Here is a 25444-nt window from a genome sequence, read left to right on the forward strand (position 1 = left end):
TTGACAGGTTCCACCTTTGCCCTGTACAGGACAATGTTAGAGAGATTATCTGGGGAAGGGGGGTTTAGGGTACACGCCTGTGTAGAACTCCAGGGAAAGTGTGGGAAAAGAGAGAGGGGGTGGTGGGAGATCAATCATTTAAAGACAATGCCTGTGCTCCCATCAGTCCAGGACTGTTTTCGACAGCACTTTTAATCGCTGTAAACAAAAGACACGATCAGTGTTGGACACACATCTTTGTAATGTTTCTGTCGGGACCTCAAGCTCCTCTTCAGATAATCCGATTTTCAGCTAATTGGCATTCAGATAATCAAGGTTCCTCTGTAAATTGAAATTGATACTTGGAGCCATATCAATTGGAAAGATTTAGGTTTGAATGCATTCTGTGCTGATTCAGCAGGTCTTGATCAGGTGGATGTGATATAATGTAGTTGGTCTCACTGCTTCAGGATTAGAAAGAGGTCTAAACCTGTCAGAGTACCACCTTCAGAACATCGTTCAATGGGTTCATTTACAGTGTATGTGAAAGTAGAATGGGGATTAGGACCATAATCGGCTCACTAGCATCTTGAACAAGGTTTTTGCTACAGGCCAGATAACCTGGTTGGAGAATTTCTTAACTTAGCACACCCACCTTAATTTTAAAGGCTACATCAAGTCAAATTTTCACTCAGATATGGTGGTGTCAGGGGAAGAATATGGTAGATGATGGATTCAGGCCTACTACCCTAGGAGCAGATTGTAGATGGCCACGTGCACAGGTTTGCCTCAGTTCTTTGGGGACTTCATCCCAGTTATTTTTGAAGCTTTTACTCTCTCCAGCCCTCACATCAACCACCTTCCCGTCCACCATGCCAACTTATAGTCCTGTGCTCCCTCAATCCCCGTTTCCACTTTCATAACCACTCACCCAGTAATCTCTATAAATACTCAGGATCAAAGTAGAGAAGAAGAAAAAAATTATGTTCTAACAATGTAATAGAATTATCAATCATATACACTTGATCCTGCGACAAACCATTATTAAACTAATTCGAAGATTGTAAATCCCATCTCTTTAGAAACAAATATTCAACAACTACATGTAAGGCAACTAGTCCTTTTAATAGCTGTTTTAAATGGTTAATCAAAATCTGAACTTGGCATCCCCTATCTACAAACCCTCACTATCTGAGGTGTAAGTGCTTTTGAAACTCAGTCAAGCATTATTGTTTACCTCAGTTGTAATGACAGCCCATTGGAAATGTCAACAAAGAACTCTACTGAAACTACAGGAGCAGATGAACATGAGCTTTACTCCTGATATTCACCTCATGGCCTGTCAATCAAAGCAGTCGAGCATGACATGTTTTATTAACTCTTAAGTGACAGCTCCAGTCTGTTTTATTAACGTTTAAAGGACAGGTTAAGGCCCTTGGAAGAGTGGTCTACTTGAACTCAGCATTAATTACCCTTTTGAGTTTGGATTTCCCACCTTTTGTGATTTGCACCCTGCCCCCTTCTGACACTAGAAATGGGAATGTGTTGGAAATGAAGCTGGAACTACAGCCAGTTCCCACCTGCCATTTTTTTAAAGATCCATTCCTGATAGTCAATGTCCTGGTTCATGTAGGAAGAATACAATTGATTGAATCAGTATGCTGGAGGATTGTCTACATTTATGCTCTAGAATAATGCCTTGGAGGTAGAGAAATTAAGTTGGAAGAGTATTGATGTTTTTTGTTTTATGTTGCTAAGCAGAATTCCTTGGGCTAAGGCTCGAAAAGCATACTTCAGCTCTGGAAAGAACAAGACTTCACTGGAAAGCGTGGAGAAAGCGGCATTTTTTGTCACTTTGGATGACACTAAATATGATCTATTTGTGGATAACCAGGTGCAATCACTGGATGAATATGCCAAGTCACTCTTACATGGCAAATGCTATGACAGGCAAGTATTTATTTTGTATGTCAATCTACAGCAGACCATAGGAATATAAGAAATAGGAGTGGGAATACGGTGTGTAGTCCCTGAACCTGCACCATCATTCAGTAAGATTCAATAAGATTCCCTCAGATTCCAAACAATTTTCAATTTCAGTCTTCAGTATATTCAATGACTGAGCACCCAGAGTCCTCTGAGGTAGAGTTACAAAGATTGCAAATGTAAATGTTTCTGCTTTGTAAGTTTTTTATTTCAAAAATATACTTTATTCATAAATTATTTTGATGGTCTGTACAGTTGGTCATGCCATACATACGGAAACATTCAATTTCTTCGCATACAGGGATTAGAATTTATCATTTATATATACAGGTGTGTATGTTTATCAATCATATATCTGTATATTTAGCTGGGGCATCAGCAGAGCCCAAATGACATGCCTGGGCCCCCTGTTCTTCTCGGGCAGATGTTACATGGTGGTCTTTCCCCACCGCGCCTTGGCGGCAGCTGCCCCAAGCTTCAGCACGCCCCTCAACATGTAGTCCTGGACCTTGGAATGTGCCAGTCTGCAACACTCAGTCGGGGTCAACTCCTTCAGCTGGAAGAACAACAGGTTTCGGACCGCCCAGAGAGCGTCCTTCACCGAGTTGATGATCCTCCAAGCACAGTTGATGTTCGTCTTGGTGTGCGTCCCGGGGAACAGACCGTTGAACACGGAGTCCCACGTCACGGCGCTGCTCGGGACGAACCTCAACAAACACCACTGCATTCCTCTCCGGACTTCTGCATAGGCACATTCCAGAAGGTGGTGTGTGACAGTCTTGTCTTCCCCCGCCCCCACAGCCGCTTCGAAGGCAGCGTGCAGTGCGGCTGAGAGTCTGGGCGTGCATAAAGGATCTCACAGGCAGAGCCCTTCTCACCACCAGCCAAGCCATGTCTTGGTGCTTGTTGGAAAATTCTGGCGATGAGGCATTCTGCCAAATGACTTTGACAGTCTGCTCAGGGAACCACTCAATAGGATCTGCCCTCTCCTTTTCCCAAAGGGTCTCAAGGACACTATGTGCTGACCACTTCCTGATGGACTTGTGGTCAAAGGTGTTTTTCTTCATAAACTGCTCCACGAAGGACAGGTGATACAGAACAGTCCAACTATTTGGAGCAGTTCACGGCAGCGAGGCCAGGCCCGTCCTTCGCAACGCTGGGGACAGGTAGAACCTCAGTAGGTAGTGACACTTGGTGTTTGCGTACTGGGGATCCAAGCTGGGGATCCACGCACCGCTTGATGCAGCCGCACACAAAGGTGATGAAGGAAATGATGGCTCTACACTGCTGACTAAAAAAATGCACAAGTGTTAGGGCACAGGGATAGTAAGCCATACCACATCAGCCTTGCTATCACTGGATTCACAACAGTGAAATTAAAATAGTCAATGACCCTCAAAATTGTTCCTAACCAGACTATATAAATAACATATCTTAGACACCCAATTTTTAACCAACAAAAATTAACAATTTATTCTTAAAATGTAGCTTTAGCAGAATACAAATGGACAACAAGGCAGTCCAATTATTATCTATGATCTAAGCCCAATCCTATTTGATCACAAACCGCTATTCTCTTTCCGATAGGCAAACGCAGTTAAGGAACACTTTCTTTTTAAAAGAGTAGCAGTTTGCCAGTTTGATAGTCATTTCAGCGATGAATATCTTGCTTGAATTCCAAAGTCACCAGTCAATGCAAACCTCTACTTTGGGGACCTCTACTTATTTCTGATAACTAGGATTCTTTTCTCATAACTTTCAACAAATTGATAATTGAAAAATAATAGAAAAAGCAAAGCAAAAAACCAATGCAGTCCAGCAACTTCCAAATCAAAGCTGTCTCCTGCCCAAAACATAGTCAGAGCCAATTGACTTTTTTTTTCTTTTTGTATTTCAATGTTCTGTGGTTGGCTGGCCAGCACTGGCACGACCAATCCAAAATTCAACCAGCTGCCACTTCTGTACAGCAATGTAGTCATAGAGTTGGACAGCATAGAAGTGGACCGTTTGATCTAACTTGTCCATGCCAACCAGATATCCTAAATTAATCTAGTCCCATTTCCCAACATTTGGCCCATTTCCCTCTAAATCTTTCCTATTCATATATCCATCCCAATGCCTTTCAAATGTTGTAATTGTACTAGCCTCCACGACTTCCTTTGGCAGTACATGCATCACCCTATGCATGAACAGTTTGCTCCTTAGGTACCTTTTTATATCTTTCCCCTCTCACCTTAAAACCATATCCTCTAGTTTTGGATTCCCATACACTGGAAAAAAGACCTTGGCCCTTCACCTTAACCATGCACCTCATGAATTTATAAACTTTTCTATAAGGTCACCCCTCACTCAGACACTCCAGGGAAAATGCTCCCAGCCTCTTCAACCTCATCCTATAACTCAAACATTTCCACCCCTTGTAAATCTTTTCTGTACCCTTTCAAGTTTAACAACATCTTTCCTATAGTAGGGAGACCAGAACTGGATCTAAAAGTGGCCTAACCAGTGTCCTGTACAGCCACAACATGACATCCCAACTCCTTTACTCGATACACTGACCAATAAAAGTGTACCAAATGCCATCTTCACTACTCTATCAACCTGTGACTCCACCTCCAAGGAACTATGAACCTGTACTCCAAAGTCTCTGTTCGGTAGCACTTCTCAGGACCTTACCATTAAGTGTACAAGTCCTGCCCTTATTTGTCTTTCCAAAATGCAACACCTCCCATTCATTTAAACTCGATCTGCTACTCCTTGGCACATTGACTATCTGGAGGAGAAAGTGAGGTCTGCAGATGCTGGAGATCAGAGATGGAAATGTGTTGCTGGAAAAGCGCAGCAGGTCAGGCAGCATCTAGGGAACAGGAGAATCGACGTTTCGGGCATTAGCCTTCCTGAAGAAGGGCTAATGCCCGAAACGTCGATTCTCCTGTTCCCTAGATGCTGCCTGACCTGCTGCGCTTTTCCAGCAACACATTTCCAACATTGACTATCTGATCAAGGTCCTGTTGTATTCGAAGGTAACCTTCGCTGTTCACTACACCAGCAATTTTGGTGTCATCTCCAAACTTACTAATCGTTGTTCTTATACTCATGTGCAAATTGTTTATATACAGGTAGATCTGGAATAACACCCATTTTGACAGCATGATTTGATTATAACGTCGCTGAAGAATTAGAACATAGACCATAGAAAAGTACAGCACAGAACAAGCCCTTTGGCCCACGATGTTGTGCCAAGGTTTAATCCTAATGTAAAATATAATAACTTAACCTACACACCCCTCCACTCACTGCTATCCATGTGCATGTGCAGCAGTCGCTTAAATGTCCCCGATGACTCTGCTTCCGCCACCACAGCTGGCAAATGCATTCCATGCATTCACAGCTCTCTGCGTAAAGAACCTACTCTGATGTCTACTTTATACCTTCCTCTTAATATCTTCAAACTATGACTCCTCGTACCAGTCAATCCTACCCTGTGGAAAAGTCTCTAGCTATTGACTCTATCTGTTCCTCTCATTATTTTGTACACCTCAATCAGGTCTCCTGTCTTCCTGCTTCTTTCCAGAGAGAAAAGTCCGAGCTTATTCAACCTTTCTTCATAAGACAAGCCCTCCAATCCAGGCAGCATCCTGGTAAATCTTCTTTGCACCCTTTCCATAGCCTCTATCTTTTCCTATAGTAGGGCAACCAGAACTGGACACAATATTCCAAGTGTGGTCTCATCAGAGACTTGTAGAGCTGCAGCAAAACCTTGCCGCTCTTAAACTCGATCCCCCTGTTAATGAAAGCTAAAGCACCATTTGCTTTCTTAACAACCCTATCCACTTGGGTGACAACTTTGAGGGATCTATGTACTTGCATACCCAGATCCCTCTGTTCCTCCACACTGCCAAGAATCCTGTCTTTAATCCAGTATTCAGCATTGGAGTTTGACCTTCCAAAATGCATCGCATTTATCCAGGTTGAACTCCATCTGCCATTTCTCAGCCCAGCTCTGTATCCTGTCTATGTCGCGCTGCAGCCTGCAGTAGTCCTCAATACTATCGATGACACCTCCAACCTTTGTGTCTATTGCAAATTTACTAACCTACCCCTCAACCTCGTCATCCAAGTCATTTATAAAAACTACAAAGAGCAAAGCCCAAGAACAGAGCCCTGCGGGACCCCACTCAACACTGACCTCCAGGCAGAATACTTTCCATCTACAATCACTCTCTGCCTTCTATCAGCCAGCCAATTCTGAATCCAAAATTAGGGAACTGTGTTTTTGAGAATGTTTCCCTCTGTTTGCGATAGCGTGATTCCAGTGGGATTTGGGCTGTGTGCTTCAGTCTGCACATGCGTTGATGTCCATGTCATTCTGTGCATGCGCGATGTTAGTGCCGGTCTTCATGCCGTACTGCGTATGCAGTGATGTCAGCTGCCAACAGTGTAGCTTTTTGTGCGAGGTACTGTACAGAGAGTGGTTTTCTTGCATTTTTTTTAAATGCACTCTGTTAAATTTAATTTTGTTTCATTAATAAATATGATTTCAACCTTCATTCAGGCTGTGCTAAACTTTGCGTTAGATGTTTGGGTGATATTTGAGCAATTTGAGTACTTTTTTTGCTGATCTGCCCCAACCCCATTTTTTCCATAGGCCCCATTATTTTATTTGGCAATTTTCTATTAAACGAGGTTTTGCTGGAATGCAACTACGGTGTTACAGGAGAACTAACTGTAAATGACAAAGTAGTGGACCCAGCACTGATCCTTGCGGCACACTGCTGGTCACAGGCCCTCAGTTCGAAAAATAACCCTCCACCACCACCCTCTGTCTCCTACCTTCAAGCCAATTTTGTATCCAAATGGCTAGTTCTCCATGGATTCAATGTGATCTAACTTTGCTAACCAGTGTCCCATGCTTGAACCTTGATGAATGCCTTGCTGAAGCCCATACATATCTCAATGCTGAATCGTGTACTGATATTCAAGCAGCAGTTAACCTGTATTCTCTTTCCAGGCCAGTTTCCAATGGCAAGCACCAGTCTTGTGTTCTCTCTTTTTTTATAAATACACGCTACTGTTCAAAGTTCAATTCTCAACTTCAACTCAGTTCCAAACCAAAAATGAGAAAAATAAAAGATAAATAGTGATGGTCTCAACAAGCAAGTTCATTTTTAAAACAAGGCAGCAAATGTAACTGCATCAGGAAGAAGCTTATCCTGCTTCTTGGTATATCTATCGTTTATTCTGAGTTTTTCTCTTTTATTCACATTTTGCACTTTTGTACTTGTTTATTCCATCACAATTTTTGAAAGTGATAGAAGCTGCTGTTAATTCTCATTACCTATCACTTAATTGAAAGCTCTCACCTAAGCCATAGACAGAAGAATGATTCCTGTATATTGATGCACTGCTGCTCCTGCCCATGTTAAATATCTGATTTTCTAAAACTTTTGATAAGGTGCTGCCCATTGTAATTTTATTTCTGTAACATGATTCCTTTGTCTGGTCTTCCATTAGAGTTGTGTCTTTGCTGTTTATTCATTCTTGGTATTTCTGTCTTGCATTTTCTCGCCATTCTTTTTCCACTTGCTTTGGCAGTTGCCAAGACTGCTGTGTGTTCTTTCCTCCCATCAGTGACCACCTCAATTATTCTTTTTGCTGATAATTTCAATCTGCTGTCATCAAATTCCATCACGTTGCACAGTCATGGCACATGCAGTCTTTGTAATGTTGACTTAGAACCTGTGATCTCCATAAAATGCAATGATTATTAGCCTTCAAGCCAGTTCTTGATTCGTGTCACTTCAAATCCCACGAACAATTTTCTATATTGCTGCTTCATATTTATAAAGTAGAGTCACAGAGGAGTACAGCACGGAAACAGACCCTTCAGTCTCATCAGTCCATGTCGACCATGTTTCCAAACCAAACTAGTCTCAGCTGCCTGTGTTTGGCCATATCCCTCCAAACCTTTCCTATTAACAAATTTATCTAAATGTGTTTCAAATGTTGTAGCCACATTTACCACTTTCTCTGGAAGTTCGTTCCACACACTAACCACTTTTTTTAAAAAAAAAAGTGTGCCTCTCCTGTATTTTTAAAATCTTTCACCTCTTGCTTTAATATGTCCCCTAGTCTTGAATCCCCCATCTATGGAAGATGTCTGCCAGTCACCTTATCTATACCTCTCAATATTTCAGAAACCTCTAACATCGTCTCTCAACATCCTACACTACAGTGAAAAAAGTTCCAGAATCCAGCCTTTCCTTATACCACAAACACTCCATTCCTGGTATCATATAGTCATAGGGATGTACAGTACGGAAACAGACCCTTCGGTCCAACTCATCCATGCCGACCAGATATCCCAACCCAATCTACTCCTACCTGCCAGCCCTGGCCCATATCCCTCCAAACCCTGCCTATTCATATACCCATCCAAATGCCTTTTAAATGTTGCAATTGTACCAGCCTCCACCACTTCCTCTGACAGCGCATTCCCATACACATACCACCCTCTGTGTCAAAACGTTGCCCCGTAGGTCTCTTTTTTTTATATATATATATATCTTTCCCCTCTCACCCTAAAACTATGCCCTCTAGTTCTGGACTCCCCGACCCCAGGGAAAAGACTTTGCCTATTTACCCTATCCATGCCCCTCATAATTTTGTAAACCTCTAAGGTCACCCTTCAGCCTCCGACGCTCCAGGGAAAACAGCCCCAACCTGTTCAGCCTCTCCCTATAGCTCAAATCCTCCAACCCTGGCAACATCCTTGTAAATCTTTTCTGAACCTTTTCAAGTTTCACAACACCTTTCCGATAGAAAGAGACCAGAATTGCACGCAATATTCCAACAGTGGCCTAACCAATGTCCTGTACAGCCGCAACATGACCTCCCAAGTCCTGTACTCAATACTCTGACCAATAAAGATCCTGGTAAATCTCTTCTGAACCCTCTCCAGTGTAATAACTTTCCTATAATAGAGTGACCAGAATTGGAGCAGTACTCCAGAAGAGGCTTCACCAACATCTTGCGACACTTTAACATAGCGTCCCAGTCCCTATATTCAAAGATCTGAATAATGAAGCAAGCATGCAAAAAGGTTTTTTTAACCACCTTATCTACATGGTGCAGACTTCAAAGAATCATGTACCTGAACCCCTGAATGTCTCTGTTCTATAGTACTGCCCAAGGCCCTACTTTAAATTGTATAAGTCATATCTTTGTTTAACCAAAATGTAATACTTTGCATTTATCCAAATTAAGCTCCATTTACTACATTTACCCAATTGATCACGATCTCTTTGTAAACTTAGTTAACCATCTTCACTGTCCACTATACCGCCAATGTTGGTGTCATCCACAAATTTACTAACCATACTTTCTATGTTCTCATTTAAATCATTTCTATAAACGACAAACAAAAGTGGACCCAGCACTGATCACTGCAGAACCACTGATGGTTCCAGGTCTCCAGTCCAAAAACACCCTCCTCCATCACACTGTTTCCTGTTGTTAAGCCAATTTTATATCCAATTGGCAAGCTCCCATGTGATCTAACTTTACTAATTAGACTACCATATGGAACCTTGTTAAAGGTTTTAACCAAAATCCAAATAAACAAGGTCGTCTGCTCTGCCCTCATCAATCATCTTGATTTCTTCCTCAAAAAGCTCAATCAAGTTTGTGAGACACCATTTCCCTCTCACCATTTCCCGTGCTGACTATCCCTAATTGTTCCTTGCCTCTACAATTGCCTATAAATCCTATTCTTCAGAATCACTTCCAACAACGTGACTACCACCAAAGCCAGACTCACGGTTCAATAGTTCCCTGACTGCTTCATATGTCCCTTTTTTAAGCAAAGGCACAATATTTGCCTTATTCCGGTCATTCGGCACCTCACGCTTATTTATACGTACACAAATATTTGCAATCTCCTCCCCAACCTCCCACAAAGTCCTGGGATGTACTAGATCAGGTCCTGGAGATTTAAACACCTTTATATTTTCTGCAACCCCTAGTACTTCCTGTTCTGTAATGTGAATGTGAATTGGTTCTAAAACATCAGTATTTATTTCCTGGAGTTCCCTAACCTCCATTTCTTTCTCCACAATAAAAACTGAAGCAAAATATTGATTTAATATCTCACCTATCTCCTGAGGTTCAACACTAAGACACAAATTTATTTACTATCTTAGCTAAGCGCAAGTAAAATCTGTTTTTTTCCAAAAGTGGCCTTAGTGTTCTTTCTTTGACGAATCTCTGTGAAGCTGAAGACTCCTGCCAGTGACTGTTTCTTTAATGCTGTTGATATGGTTCAACCTACCTTCTCTCATCTCCAATCCCACACTTCTGTGCTTGAGGTGTTTTTGAACCATTTGGCCCTTCTATGGTGAAAGTCTGTTGTTATACATACACTTTCTTCTCCCTGGATCCTCACTCTTCTAACTTCCTTCACAGGATTGTAAAGCTGCAAAATTCTTTGTCTCCCTTTGAAGTCTAAACTTGGTCTCATCTAATCAACAAAAGGAGGCTGTACCTGAACACCGCAGGCCCAATCCCAACACCCCCCGCCATGGACTTGAATGCATTAGGGCTCCTATTAGGCTCACATGTACTCTCCTGCCCTAGGTGCTAGTCTCACAGGATTTGTCATGCCCACCTGACTGAGCAAATGAGGTTTTATTCAAAAGATAGCATGTCTGAGTTCAGCACTTCCTCAGTATTGTACTGCATCGTCAGCGAACGTTGTGGTCAAGTCTCTGAAACATAACTTCAGTCAAATAGTTGTTTGTTTTTGACTACCAGTAAGCAAAGATTGGCTTTCTTAAGTTCTCGCTTTTGCTCTCGCTCTATTTCTTGCTCTCTCTATTGTTAGCCCAAATGGGGGTCCTGAATTATAACCCATCATCCAGGTTTATGAATCTAAAATAATATTGACTATTATTGATGAGACGCTTCAGCCACAGGTTGGCGAACTGTCTGGTGTTTACCTCCGCATGCTGAAGTAAAATTCACTTGGAAAAAGCTTGAAGCAAAATAGAAAGTAACTTGAAAGCAAGACACATTGGAATATTGCCTTCCATCTGTCTCTAAGTGATACTGGTGCTTGACTGTCTTGAATTAGGGAATGAAACATTGTATTAGGAGGATAGAACCTAAAGAGTGTGTGTGTGAGAGACATCAGCAACGGTATTTAGCAAGTTTAAGTAAATCCTATTATCTATTTTCTTGCCCTCCAGATGGTTTGATAAATCATTCACTTTCATTGTGTTTGCAAATGGAAAAGTGGGATTAAATGCAGAACATTCCTGGGCTGATGCACCAATCATTGGACATCTATGGGAGGTAACAGACTGCTTGTTTCTAACTCAACTGTAACCGTTAAGTACAATATCACCAACATATATGGACTGTTGTTATCTAATTAAAATATCAATTTAGGTCTTTATTCCTAAATATTTGTAAAAATACTCCAGAATATAATGTTGCAATAATTTATCACTGACCGATTTCATCAATGTTAGTTGAATAATTTTCTCTAAGAAAGAAATTCAAATATACAGAAATAAACCCTTTGTGTCAAGGATATCAAGCCTTTAGAGAAGATGCTGAAGATATTTACTGGGGGGCACAGGAATGGGAGACAGCTGATCTTTTGGAGATGTGATGAAAACCAGGTTTGTTCTCCTCAAGAAATAGAAGGTTGAGAGAAGATTTAATCAAGGTGTTCAGAATTATGAAGAGTTTTAAATAACAGAAAATGGTCCCATTGGCAATAATGAGTTCATGGATTTAAGGTCACTAGTAAAAGAGCCAAAGGCAAGAGGAGAATGGTTTTTCATGCAGCAAGTTGGAATTTACTGCTGGTGTGATTGAAGCAGATTTAATTGGAACTTGCAAAGAAATTACATGTGAATGTGAATAGGAAATCCTGCAGCACAAAGGAAAGCACAGGGGAATGAAGCCAATGGATAACTCTTTGAAAGAGCCAGCCAAAGTATGTTATGCCAAATGACTCTTATATTGTACTGTATAATTCTATCATTCTTAACTATTATCTGTGCTCCTCTACATGGCTGTTATGTAACTTAGCAAAATAATTAGCAATTTAGAAGGAAAGTTTTAAGCTAGAAATGTTGAATCAAACCATTCAGTTTTTGAATGGAAAAGGAGTACAGATGGGGTGTTGAATATTTTCAACAATGAAAATCTGGCTGCTGTATTTTGCAGGATAATATCAAGAATCGGGGTGAAAGCATTTCTTGACTATTGAAAATAATTCAGTTAATTTACTGGCTTTAATTGTGCATGAGTACTCAAAGCAACATTAAAACTCTCGACCTGTTATGAATGACTGACTGTTACACCCAGCATAGATGACAAAATAGTATTGAGTAGCAGAGCACATCATTTTAATTGTAGCATTCAATACCCAAATAGGTATATAAAACATTGATTTATATCTCAGCACAAAATGTCAAAAGACATACTGTTTAGGGTGTTGACATGTTTAGTTTGTTGCAGCCAAAATTAAATTCCAGCAAAATTTTTCATGTCAATATCAGAAGAAACTTGCAGCAGGATGGCTTGTGTTGAATAACTAGTTAAAACTGAGTTCAACACAAGACACCTGTGTACCTAAGGAAAACATAAATCCTAAGGATGGCTGATGTACTTCACCTTGTTCAAGAAGGACCTTGATTCTTCTCCCGTACTTTTCTGGTAAGTTCATTATTTTATGAATCCTCTAATATTCTAGATATCACAGTTTCAATTATTACTTCAAATACTGAATGAATGATTCATGCACCTTTTTTTGTTCCATGTTCCTTGCTGCATTATACTTGCATCCTTATTGAATTAGTAACTTGTTCACCCGTAGTGATTTTTTTCTCTTATTGAAATATTTGAAGCTGATCTGGTTAAGTTTATAACATATCAAGTTTCAAACTGTAAAGTAATATTTTTTAACTATTTTAATCAAGTTAGAGACTCTTATTTGCACACATTTCCCCCCCACCAGAAAAGTGGAAGTTGCTCTTTATTGATGCAATTCAGAAGGCTCCACGTGTTCCAAGAACACTGATTCTTATTCTGGAGGCAAAATGGATAATTTGGTGATATGGCAGATAAACTAAGAAATGTGAGAAGTAAAGAATGAAAAATAAGAAAATAAAATGTGATACATTATGAAAAAAGAATGAAAAGGGTTTAGAATAGAAAGAGAGAAGTTAATCTGTTAGAGATATTAACTCTAACAAAGTTGTAAATACTTTTTCTTCATCTTGCACAGAGAAAATCTTAACCTATGGTGAATAAGTTTAAAGTTGCCTTCAATGGGGATATGTCTGTTAGTTGTGGTTAATTACAGCATTAAACCTTTTTAGTCATTTCTGTAATCTTAATATCAGAGTCTGCTTCTGCACCATAATGAAGAGTTTGTTTTGAATTTTCTGGTACTAAAGTACTGTTGTCACTTGGAGATACCATCAGTTTACAGTTGAAGCATATGCAATATGTCTGCTGTCTATAAATCCGTTTGTTTTTCATAAGTGCAACTTAGTAATATACAGCATTTCTACCAAATTTACCATTTAATTAACTGACTGAAACAACATATTTCCTTCTTTATCTTTGCAGTTGATTCTTCCATTCCTCAGTGTTCAACAGCAATAAAATATGGGCAAAAGATCTTTCAGTATGAGGAACTTGATGTGGGTGTGCAACAGAGTTCTTGCAGTGTAAAATCATTATTTTTTTCAAAAGCTTCCTGTACAGTTTTTCTTTTAAATTTGTTGAATAAAGTTTGTATTGATCACTTTGTTATCTTGTCGCCTTTCACTATTTTTCATTTCACTTGCATAAAAGGAGCTCCATCTTGATTGTGCAGTGTTGTGCTTTGGCAGTTAAATTTTGTTTTTGGAATGACCTGTGCCTCATGTGTTTCTTCCATTGTGTTCTTTGCCATTTGTTCTACTTTGTGCCATGTCAGAAATTAACAGAACTGTCAAAAAATATGATCTGTCAAAACTATATTTTACAACTTTGAACCAAGGTAAACTAAACCACAATCAATTAGTGGACCAAAAATTCAGAAGCAATGGTTTTCTGTTTAATTTAGCCTTTGCTAAAGCTGCAACTTTGGTTCTACATTCAAAAAGTGAGAATGTATTGATAATAGTTATATTGGAAAAAGAATAAACAGTGTAATCATGCGGAGTGTTTAAAATGTAAGAAAATATCTCAAAGATACAGAACAGGGACAGACTTGTTGGTTTCACTGGGAAAGTTAAAAATGCATGCTCTTCTAGTCTTGTTTACTCAAGTTTCCAATGCATCTTCAGTTATGAGGGCTTGAAACATTGGATATTTGCTCCTTACCCCATAAATCGTGTAGATAATGTGAACTGGTTCTGCCAAGAGTGAAACTTTTGATTTGCCATGTATTTTGCTCATATCTGGATGATTTCTGCAGAAAAATTAGTTCAACTTTTATAAAACATTTAGTCCTATTTTTCCCAGATTTTGTTACTGTGTATACACGAGTAATAGTTGATCTCATGTAAAGGTCGATCCCTACTTTTTGGCTGAATAACCTGGAATTTTCCATATCTCTCATGTAAAATTCAACTCTAGTTCTTCAAAGATACCAGATCAATGTTTGAGTCAGTCTGTCAGCCGTCACATCCCACTCCAGTTTTCCAGTCTGCAGATTGTTCCGCTCTGCTACTGGTCTTCCATTCAGCTGGCTGTTGTGTTCCACTCCGGGTTTTCAGTATTACCATAATTTGTTTATTTTCTTATATTTATTTAGAGATCAGTTGGACTTGCTAGTGATACAATATGAATTTTGACAGGCATGAATTTCAGCCCGTCAAAAGTAGTATCCATGTAATAGTCGACCCCATAAATTTAACCTGAAAAAGTAGTTTAAAAATTTGACTATTACTCAAGTATATACGGTATTTGCTTGCTTTTATAACTTATTCTGCATCCTTTTTGTTACACAGTATGCTTTGGCCACAGACAGTTTTCAACTGGGATATGATGACGATGGTAACTGTAAAGGCGAAGCAGATACTACTCTTTTATTGCCACAGAGACTGCAATGGGACATCCCAAAGGAGGTGAGATATTTCCCTTTCTACCTCTGCCACATTATTGACAAATATTGAGGACATCGCAGGTTTTCTTCAGCGTAGCCTCCCAAGCTTCCACCACTAAAGAGCTAAGGGGCCATTGTGGACACTACCTTTAACTTTTTTTCTAACTTGGGCATGTACTTAACATTGGAGAAAGTGAGGACTGGAGATCAGAGTCAAAGAGTTGATGCTGGAAAAGCACAGCCAGTCAGGCAGCATCCGAGGAGCAGGAGAATCGACATTTTGAGCATTAGCCCATCAGGGATGAGGCTTGTGGGCCGAAGGGGACTGACAGATAATTGGTGGTAGGTAGCTGGGAATGCGATAGGTAGATGAAGGCGGGGTGGAGCAGATAGGTGGGAAGAAAGGTGGGCAGGTAGGACCGTTCAAGAGGGCAGTGCTGAGTTGGAAGGTTGAGATTGGGATGAGGTAGGGAGAGGGGAAATGGGTAAACTGAAATGGGTAAACTGCTGAAATCCGCATTGATTCTGTATAGTTGGAGGGTCCCAAGGCAGAAGATGAGGCGTTCTTCCTCCAGGCACTGGTGATTAGGGGTTGACGATGAAGGATATACAGGTCCTGGGCCGCTTCCACCACCAAACCCTAACCACTCGATGCCTGGAGGAAGAACGCCTCATATTCCACTTCGGTAGCCTCCAATCACATGGCATCAATGTGGGTTTCACCAGTTTACCCATTTTTCTCTCTCCCTCTCTCTCCCTCTCTCAACTGTCCATCTTCCTTCCGACCTATCTGCTCCAACCTCCTCTCTGACATATCAGTTTCACCCCCACCTTCCTCTTCCTATTGCATTCCCAGCTACCTTCACCCCAACCCCTTCCCATTTATCTTTCAGCCCCCATGGCCCACAAGCCTCATTCCTGATGAAGAGCTTATGCCCGAAACTTCGATTCTCCTGCTCTGCAGATGCTACCTGACTGCTGTGCTTTTTCAGCATCACACTCTTCAACCATGTACTTAACATTCCCTGCTGTCAATGGGCTAAAAATCCTGGTTTTTCTCCCTTGATAGCGTAATGGAAGTATATTTTCTGTATGGACTATAGAGGTTCCAAAAAAAAGCTCACTACCATCTCTTCGCACATTGCTTAGGATGACCAATAAATGCCATCTTTCTTGTGACTCTCATGTCACAGGAAAGAATTTCAAAATTGCTTTCATTTTTTATTGTACATTCTACATCAATGTGTTTTTTGCCCCCTCCCACCCCCAACTGAAGATTTGGCTTCTTGGGGTATGCTGAATTCACAGTTGCTAAAGTGAAAATCACTTATAATCATGTGTGCTCCTGGTCGGCATGGACGAGTTGGACTGAAGGGTCTGTTTCTGTGTTGTATATCTCTGTGACTCTAATATAGACCTTTACTGAGGTGACGGTTTTGCATGTGTAAACCTAGACAGTGGAGTCTTCTATCCTATTTAATCCACCATCTAGTAGCGAATTGCCAGTAAAGAAAAGATAGGGGAACTCTGATTTATTAAGACTAACAGGAGCACCCCAAATGAGATCTAATTTGGAAAAAGCTGAGGCTCAAACTTGGAACTTTTGAATTGTTCATGATTCGATGCAACATGCGATATATTTACTCTTGAAGCAATTCAGCACGTTTATAAGAGTAACAGTCTGTATAACGGAGTCATAGAGTCATTGAGATGTACAGCACGGAAGCAGACCCTTCGGTCCAAACTGCCCATGCTGACCAGATATCCCAACCCAATCTAGTCCCATCTGCCAGCACCTGGCCCATATCCCTCCAAACCCTTCCTATTCATATACCCATCCAAATACCTTTTTAAATGTTGCAATTGTACTAGCCTCCACCACTTCCTCTGGCAGCTCATCCAGACGCATACCACCCTCTATGAAAACGTTGCCCTTTAGGTCTCTTTTATATCTTTGCCGGCTCACCCTAAACCTATGTCCTCTAGTTCTGGACTCCCCCACCCCAGAGAAAAGACCTTGTCTATTTATTCTATCCATGTTCCTCATGATTTTGTAAACCTCTAAAGTCACCCCTCAGCCTCCAATGCTCCAAGGAAAGCAGCCCTAGCCTGTTCAGCCTCTCCCTATAGCTCAAATCCTCAAACCCTGGCAACATCCTTGTAAGTCTTTGCTGAACCCTTTCAAGTTTCACATCTTTCCGATAGAAAGGAGACCAGAATTGCATGCAGTATTCCAACAGTCCTGTACAGCTGCGCAATATGACCTCCCAACTCCTGTACTCAGTACTCTGACCAATAAAGTAAAGCATACCAAATACCTCCTTCACTATCCTATCTACCTGCGACTCCACTTTCAAGGAGCTTTGAACCTGTGCTCCAAGGTCTCTTTGTTCAGCAGCACTCCCTAGGACCTTACCATTAAGTGTATAAGTCCTGCTAAGATTTGCTTTCCCAAAATGCAACACCTCGCATTTATCTGAATTAAACTCCACCTGTCACGTCTCAGCCCATTGGCTCATCTGATCAAGATCCCATTGTAATCTGAGGTAACCTTCGCTGTCCACTTCACCTCCAATTTTGGTGTCATCTGCAAACTTACTAACTATACCTCTTATGCTCACATCCAAATCATTTATATAAATGATGAAAAGTAGCAGACCCAGCACTGATCCTTGTGGCAGGTCCTGGAGTTTTATTGACCTTTATGCGTTTCAAGACATCCAGCACTTCCTCCTCTGTAATATGGACATTTTTCAAGATGTCACCATCTATTTCTCTATATTCTATATCTTCCATGTCCTTTTCCACAGTAAATACTGATGCAAAATACGCATTTAGTATCTCCCCCATTTTCTATAGCTCCATACAAAAGCCAGCTTGCTGATCTTCGAGGGGCCCTATTCTCTCCCTAGTTACCCTTTTGTCCTTAATGTATTTGTAAAAACCCTTTGAATTCTCCTGAACTCTATTTACCAAAGCTATCTCATGTCCCCTTTTTGCCCTCCTGATTTCCCTCTTAATTTTACTCCTACTGCCTTTATACTGTTCTGAGGATTACTCTAACTATCCTGTCTATACCTGACACATATGCTTTCCTCTTTTTCTTAACTCAAACCCTCAATTCCTTCAGTCATCCAGCCTTCCCTTTCACCCTATTAGGAATATACTTTCTCTGGACTCTCATTATCTCCTTTCTGAAGGCTTTCCATTTTCCAGCCGTCCCGTTACCTGCGGACATTTGCCCCAAGACCCACCTTGTGCCTGGAACAAGTTCTGGTGAAAAATTGCTAAGCATTAATTGATCAGGTATAATCGTGGTTTAGAAATTCTGCAAGGTTCAAATGAAAGAAAACATTCACTGAGAGAAAAACAAAATCATGTATTAAGAAAAACATTAATAAATTCCATCTTTTATCTTAAACCAAGCTATGCAATAAGTCCAGTTAAACTATCACTATCTCAATTTTTATTCATTCACGGATATGGGCAGCTGGTTGGCCAACATTTATTGCACATCCCAAGTTGTCCTTGAAAAGGTCTTGGTGAGATGGTGGTGTTTCCATGTATCTCTATCCTTGTCCAACAGTCTGTATAAGAAAATATTTCTTTCTTGTTACTGCCCAGCCTGAAATTTTCTTCTGTATTAACCAACGTTCTGTTTTCTCCCTCCCTGTTTGTCGGTTGACAATCGCAAGTTGTATGAAATAAAATTTTCCAATCTCACAGCCACAACACATATTCTCCCAAGCATGCAATAGCCAACTGATTTCTATGATAAAGTACTTTTCACTTTATACTCTTGTGACCCAGCTGCTGGCCTGGCCCTCAAAATGAACTAGACTTACTGCTGGGTTTCAGGCAGCCTTCCACAATATAGCCTTGCAGATTCCACTTGAGATAGATAAATCCAACCTAATACTGCCACTTGCATCAGCCTAAAATGGTTACACATCTGACATTGCTTAATGGCATTGGTGGAAACAATTTGAAGAGAAAATGGAGTGTCACATTTGGAATCATATCAGATATATTGACCTAATGCATTTGAAGAGAGGAAATTAATATTTGATAGACTTGTTAAGCTCATAACAGCTCTGTTATTGATTGATTGTGCAAAACTTTTTTTGTTTTGTTACTCCATTTTTCCTTCAGTGCCAAGAAGTGATCATGTATTCCCTGAAGGTGGCACAGAGGCTGGCTGAAGATGTTGATTTCTATGCATTCCCCTTCACTAAGTTTGGTAAAGGTATGATTAAGAAGTGCCGAACCAGTCCTGATGCCTTCATCCAGATTGCACTGCAGCTCGCCAACTTCAGGGTAAGGGCCAAAAAAAGGCCAGAGGAGCAACTTGCTTGCCATTGAGATTTGAAATAGAGTGAAATTCGGAAGTATGAGCAAACACGAGAGTTTGAACTGGGTTGCTTAGTTGCTGGTGTGGTTTTGAATAAAGTCTGTTCTGCTGTTTCCCGCTATGGAAAGTACGTCCGAGTTCAGTAGTGGCTTTAGAGTTACTGCTGTTTTATTTTTCAATTTCTGTAACTTATTTTATGAAAGAGAAAAGCCAGTGTGCTTTTGTATTAGGCAAAAGCCTAATACCTGAAGAAGGGCTAATGCCCGAAACGTCGATTCTCCTGTTCCCTAGATGCTGCCTGACCTGCTGCGCTTTTCCAGCAACACATTTCCATCTCAAAAGGAAAAATGTGTTTGCTGTGGTTCAGAACCACTGCTCGTGTTAGAGTTTGATGGGTCAGATGGTTGCTGAGCCGCTCAACAAAAAGCAGCAGGAAAGTTGGGGAGGAGAGGGCCTGAGCCAACAGACAGGCTTCCTTTTTTAGATTCAATTCTAATATTGTTCTGGAAGAGGTCTCTTTTAGTGTGTATGACTCCTACATAAATGACACATTTGATTCTGCTAAATGCAACTTCTTAAATGACTAGCAGAGATATAAACTAGTTAAGTGTGTTTTGCTTTGACCTGTTGTGGTTAATGTTTCCTAAAATTTGCTATCAACTCCTTAAGAGTTGCGCATGACATAGAGACTGAATAGACCTGCTGCAACTTATATACTGAGTCTCAATACAACAGAAGATTGTAAACCAGTCTGATGAATGCAATAGGTTCTGAACCTGGACAGGAAAATATTCCCCTGGCATTGGTTTTGGATGGTTCCACCCATGATCCCTTACTCCAATAGCTTAAAAATCTAGAACCTGCACTGGCTCATTGTTCCCCAGTGAAAGTTGCCACTTCAGTGTTGCATCTTATTGCTCATAGTTTGCAAAGAACTGCAGCCTTTTTATAGGAATGGAGGTTGGGTAGATGTTGGATTATCGAGCATCCTGTGAAATTTGTCTTTTTAAGGTTTCTCAATTTAATAAGGAGTTAACTCAGTTGTGCTTGACAGCAAACCTCAAGGACACACCATGAGTAAGTTGTCCTTTTCAGGACTAGCAAACAACAACAAAGGCTTTCTAGTCTTTAGATCATCTGGGAGCAACATAATTACCTTCAGTGCTGCTGAAAGGGCACACTGAGAAACAAAAAACAAATCTGGCACAAACAACCAAAAACTACAGTGGGCAAGGAACTAAAGCAGAATTAAAATTTTACACTGAATAAAGGGTATAGTTCAGGTGAGCTGTAGTCAAGTGTGAGTTTGTTATTGAAGTGTAATCCAATGCATTTGGTTTATACGTAGGGTAGAGTGACGTGGTGATTATATTACTAGGCTTGAGCTAATTGTTCTGTACAAGAGTTGAGATCATAGCTGGGGAATTTATATTCAATTAATTAAATTAGGAAAAAAGGGCTAACATTGTAAAGGTGACCATGACAACTGGATTGCCACAAAAACCCATCTGTTTCACTAATACCTTGTAAACAATGGAACAATGCTCTCCTTACCCAGTCTGACCTACACGTGACTTTCCACCCTCAATGCGATCGATTCTTAATCGGCCCTTTGAAATATCTGAGCAAGCCACTCAGACGTATTCAAGAAGGTAACTTACCACGTCATGGTAGGCAATAAGTACTAACTTCAACAATGATGCCAACATTCAGTGAGTTAATAGTTTATTTTGGAAAGCTTACAAAATCCTCAAAACAGAAGATTGGAATAATGATGCATGGAGGATGCACTACCTTCTCATCCTCTTCCTGGAGCAGCGCATAAAAGTAATGGAGAGTATTGCTGAAAAAAACTTGTTCAGTCAAAAAATTTTTGTCTTGTTAGGGTATTTCCAAGCAATGCCAGAGTAAAGAGGAAGTAACATTTATGCTGCATGGTGTAGTTAACTGTCAGTCATCGTAGAGTCTGTGGCGACCTATCTACACTGGACCCACTTTTCAGCATTTGGCCCATAGCTTTGATTGTTATAACATTTCAAGGGCTCATCCACACTCAACATTTATTCCTCAATATCACGAAAACAGGTTACTTTTGGGCATTATCACATTATTTTGCAAGAGTTTGCTGAAAACAGATTGGCAGTAGTCTTTCCTACATCATAACAATGATTACAATTTAAAATGCGATTGTCTAAAGTACGTTCAGAAGTCTGATGGTTGTGGAAACACTACATAAATGTATGTTTTATTTTTTACTCAATTTCTCTGTTTGCAGGATAAAGGTTCATTCTGTTTGACCTATGAATCGTCAATGACTCGACTGTTCCGTGAGGGGAGGACTGAGACTGTGCGCTCATGCACAGTTGAGTCGTCCAACTTTGTGACATCCATGGAGAGTGAGAAGTTTTCGGTAAGGAAAAGAATTTGTACTGTGTGTGGGGAACGGGATAGAGGGGGAAGTTCATTTCTTTCATTGACTAAATTGTAATTTCACAACCCCAAATATTGATGGGATAAGGAAAGGCTGCTATCCCTGGTGATTGAGATAACGTGTGAATAAGCTTGGAAAGAGTTGTGTAGCATGTAGGTAAGTCGGTGATTGGGGTTTATTGTTTGTTTAATTGACTGGGTCATCATAAAGGAGGAACAGGTGTGATTGCTGTGTGAAAAGTGATCAACATTTATCAACTCTATCCACAAAGATAGGGATGGGTGAGAAACAAAACCAAGAAACCTAATTGCCTATGAACTGAGTGCATTGCTAGGGCAGTTTCAGAAGGCAATTAAGAGTTAACCACTTTGCTGTGGGCCTGAAATCGCATGTAGGCTAGACCAGGCAAAGACAGATTTCCTTCCCTAAAGGTCAATTGTGAACCAGATGGGTTTTTAATTAACAGTTGACCATGGTTACATGGTTCCCATTAGGCTAGTTTTTAATTCCAGATTTTCATTGTTGCAAATCTCCTCATCTGCCATTGTGGGATTCAAAAACATGCCTCAGAACATTGCCCTGAGTCTTTGGATTACTGCTCCAGTGACAATACTGTTGCACCTCCCACTTCTTAAATGTTTTCTTCTCAGGTTGATGAATGTCTAAATCTGTTCCGTATTGCTGCCAAAAATCACCAGCACATCAGCCGACTTGCCATGACCGGATGTGGTGTTGATCGTCACCTCTTCTGCCTCTATGTGGTGTCCAAATACCTTGGAGTCAATTCACCATTCCTTCAAGAGGTTAGACATTGTTCACTCCAATTTTAGAAAAAAAAATAAGCAGGTTCCTGGTAAATCAAGCCTCTATTAATAATTTTATAGCACAACAGATTATTAAACACACTATTGCCAGTCAACAGGGCTGCTAGCTCACAATTAACTCCTGTGTCTTGCATCCTGGTGACGATGCCAACAACACCATACAGACTCCTTGGAGCAATTCACGTTCTTGTACGGTTTGTAGGTGGTCAGCATTGGATTCAAGACATCAAGTGAAGGAAAGATTGGTGCAATGATGAGGATCTTCTATTAAAATGAAAATCTACAGTTGTCAGCGATCTAAAATAAAAACAATATGGGAAATTCTTGGCACGTCTTCGCAGCATCTAGAGAAATGGAGTTAGTAATTCAGGTTGATGACCCTGAATTGTTTGGAAAATTTGGGTGGAATCTTGTGCTCTCCCAACATAGCGGGTGCGCCACTACTTCATTATCAGGATGGTTCTCCATCATGATTTGTGACTTAATGGGCATATGATGCACATGAGGTGTCTCCTGGAGATAAAGGGGATCCCTCATTCAAGGCACTTGAATGTAGAATCAAATATCTGGCATTAGTAGGGCAGCATGGTTGCTCAGTGGTCAGCGCCAGGAACCCAGGTTTGATTCCAGCCTCTGGTGACTCTGTGTGGAGTTTGCACATCCTCCCCGTGTCTGCGTGGGTTTCCTCCGGGTGCTCCGGTTTCCACCCACAATCCAAAGATGTGCAGGTCGGGTGAATTGGCCATGGTAAATTGCCCATAGTGTTAGGTGCATTAGTCAGAGGGAATTGGGTCTGGGTGGGTTACTCTTCAGAGGGTCGGTGTGGACTGGTTGGGCCAAATGACCTGTTTCCACACTGTAGGTTAACTAATTCAGTCATGAGGAGTGGAGGAGACTTGCAAACCCAGCTGCCCATGCTATCAACTCCCACCCTACAATTCCTGTCCTGCCATCATTTTTGTGGTTGGGATATAGTGACAATCCTACTGGAGAGATGCCACTCCTTCCTCAAAGCCCTTGATCTCAGGCGAAGACCCATTAAGTGCCCAAGTTGGCCTTGACACAAAAGGCAGTACTGGGCTCGAGATGGCAGCCAAAACAGCACCTCCACAAGATTCTGTTTTTCTCCGCAGATGCTCACGATCTGCTGAACATGAAATGCTGAGTATTTAATGAACATAGTGATTTTAGGTCATTATAAAAACTTAGTAAACATTCTTGTTGTGACATGCCATGAAAACATATTGGAATAAATAGGGAATTAGATGTTGTCATGTTTAGATTTGATAGTAAGGGAGGAAAGACTGACATGAGAAAATTAACAGTTTCCAAGTTCTGGAAAAGAATAAGCCAATGTGCATGACAAGGATAAGTGTCTTGAATTGCCAGTAAGAATGAAGAATGAAACACTGGATTATCATGGTTGATTCTGACTTTTGTGCAATAAAAGTATATTTTTGTTGATTGTCTTGTCTGTAACTAAACGTGGATTTACTTTTAGGTGCTTTCTGAACCATGGTGTCTGTCAACAAGCCAAACACCCATCCAGCAGATTGAGCTATTTGACCTTATAAATCATCCAGAATACATCTCCATTGGTGGTGGTTTTGGCCCAGTGAGTAATGTGACTACTTCTTCGTTATACTTAATGTTTTAATTATGTCCCCTCTTCCCCTCCCAATCTCCCCTGCTGCTACCTCCCCCTCTCCCTTCATCGCTTCCCCCTTTCTCCCTCTCACCTTTATAAATCTGTGGCAATCAGTCAATGTCAGAATTGGGTGCAGCACAAGAAGAAGCTATTAGGCCTGTTGTGACTATCCTGATTTTCTGTTAGGACAATCTACTTAATGCCACTCAACTGCATTTTAATCTTATGCCTGTAAACCTTTCCAAATTCACTTTTAAAAAGCTCTGACTGCACCTTCCTCTGTCACTGTCAGGTCACGCATACCAGATTCTAACCGTTTGCTGTGTAAAAAGGTTTTTCCTTATGCCATTGTTTCTCCTTTGCCAATCACCTTTAATTTGTGTCTTCTGGTTCTTGATCCTTTCAACCAAAGAGAAGACTTTCTCTCTCATTAATCTCCAGATCCGTCATGATTTTGAACACTTTTATTAAATACCCATGCAACCTTCTCTTCAAGGAGACAGACTCCAGATGCCCTCATCTACCTGTGTCACTGAAGTTAGTTTCCCTGGAACTATTCTCAGAAATCTTTTCTGTACCGTTTGTGATGTGACCTGCCCAGAAATGGATGCACTCCTCTAGTTGAGGCTGAAATTGGTGTTTTGTACTGGTCTATCAAACTTCTGTGCTTTTGTACTGTGTCCCTGTTTATAAAGCCCAGTGTGCTTATGGATTTTATTGTCTTTTTAAACCATTCCTTATCCTGTCCTGCCACCTTCAATAATGTTGGACTCCGTTATATTACCCCTCCTCCAAACAGAATTATTCCACAGATCTCTGCAATTAGAGTACAATATGCTCATTCTGCTGTACCATCAATAAGACAGTGCTGTATCTCAAAAAGTGATGTTTACTGCACTGTGCTTTTGAGAGCAGTTTAAAAATAATTCAAAGGTACTTGTTAAGTTTGTTCAACCTGAGCACAGCTGTAGTAAGAAGCAAAATAAAACAGCTGAGTGTGTCATTTCTAGCCATTGTCCTGAAACTCCTAATGGAAGATGTGTGAAGATCGAGGTGGGATCTGGAATAGGCTTAGCTCTGAGATTCCACAATGATTGTTATCCTGCTGATTCAT

The 25444-nt window shown here is 40.7% G+C and overlaps 1 protein-coding gene across 3 annotated transcripts in view; it reads left to right on the forward strand.

Annotated features, from left to right (window-relative positions):
* The window catches only part of LOC122542210 (carnitine O-palmitoyltransferase 1, liver isoform-like), a 99562-nt gene that overhangs the window by 63762 nt on the left and 10356 nt on the right, over positions 1 to 25444 (forward strand). For all 3 annotated transcript variants that reach the window (XM_043679700.1, XM_043679702.1, XM_043679701.1), the window contains exons 11-17: positions 1741 to 1929; positions 11211 to 11316; positions 14982 to 15098; positions 19229 to 19393; positions 21703 to 21837; positions 22509 to 22661; positions 24184 to 24297. In XM_043679700.1, coding sequence (XP_043535635.1) covers positions 1741 to 1929; positions 11211 to 11316; positions 14982 to 15098; positions 19229 to 19393; positions 21703 to 21837; positions 22509 to 22661; positions 24184 to 24297 — 979 coding nt within the window. The remainder of the gene's footprint in view (positions 1 to 1740; positions 1930 to 11210; positions 11317 to 14981; positions 15099 to 19228; positions 19394 to 21702; positions 21838 to 22508; positions 22662 to 24183; positions 24298 to 25444) is intronic.

The sequence above is a fragment of the Chiloscyllium plagiosum genome, chromosome 39 (assembly GCF_004010195.1).
Source record: "Chiloscyllium plagiosum isolate BGI_BamShark_2017 chromosome 39, ASM401019v2, whole genome shotgun sequence".
NCBI lineage: Eukaryota > Metazoa > Chordata > Chondrichthyes > Orectolobiformes > Hemiscylliidae > Chiloscyllium > Chiloscyllium plagiosum.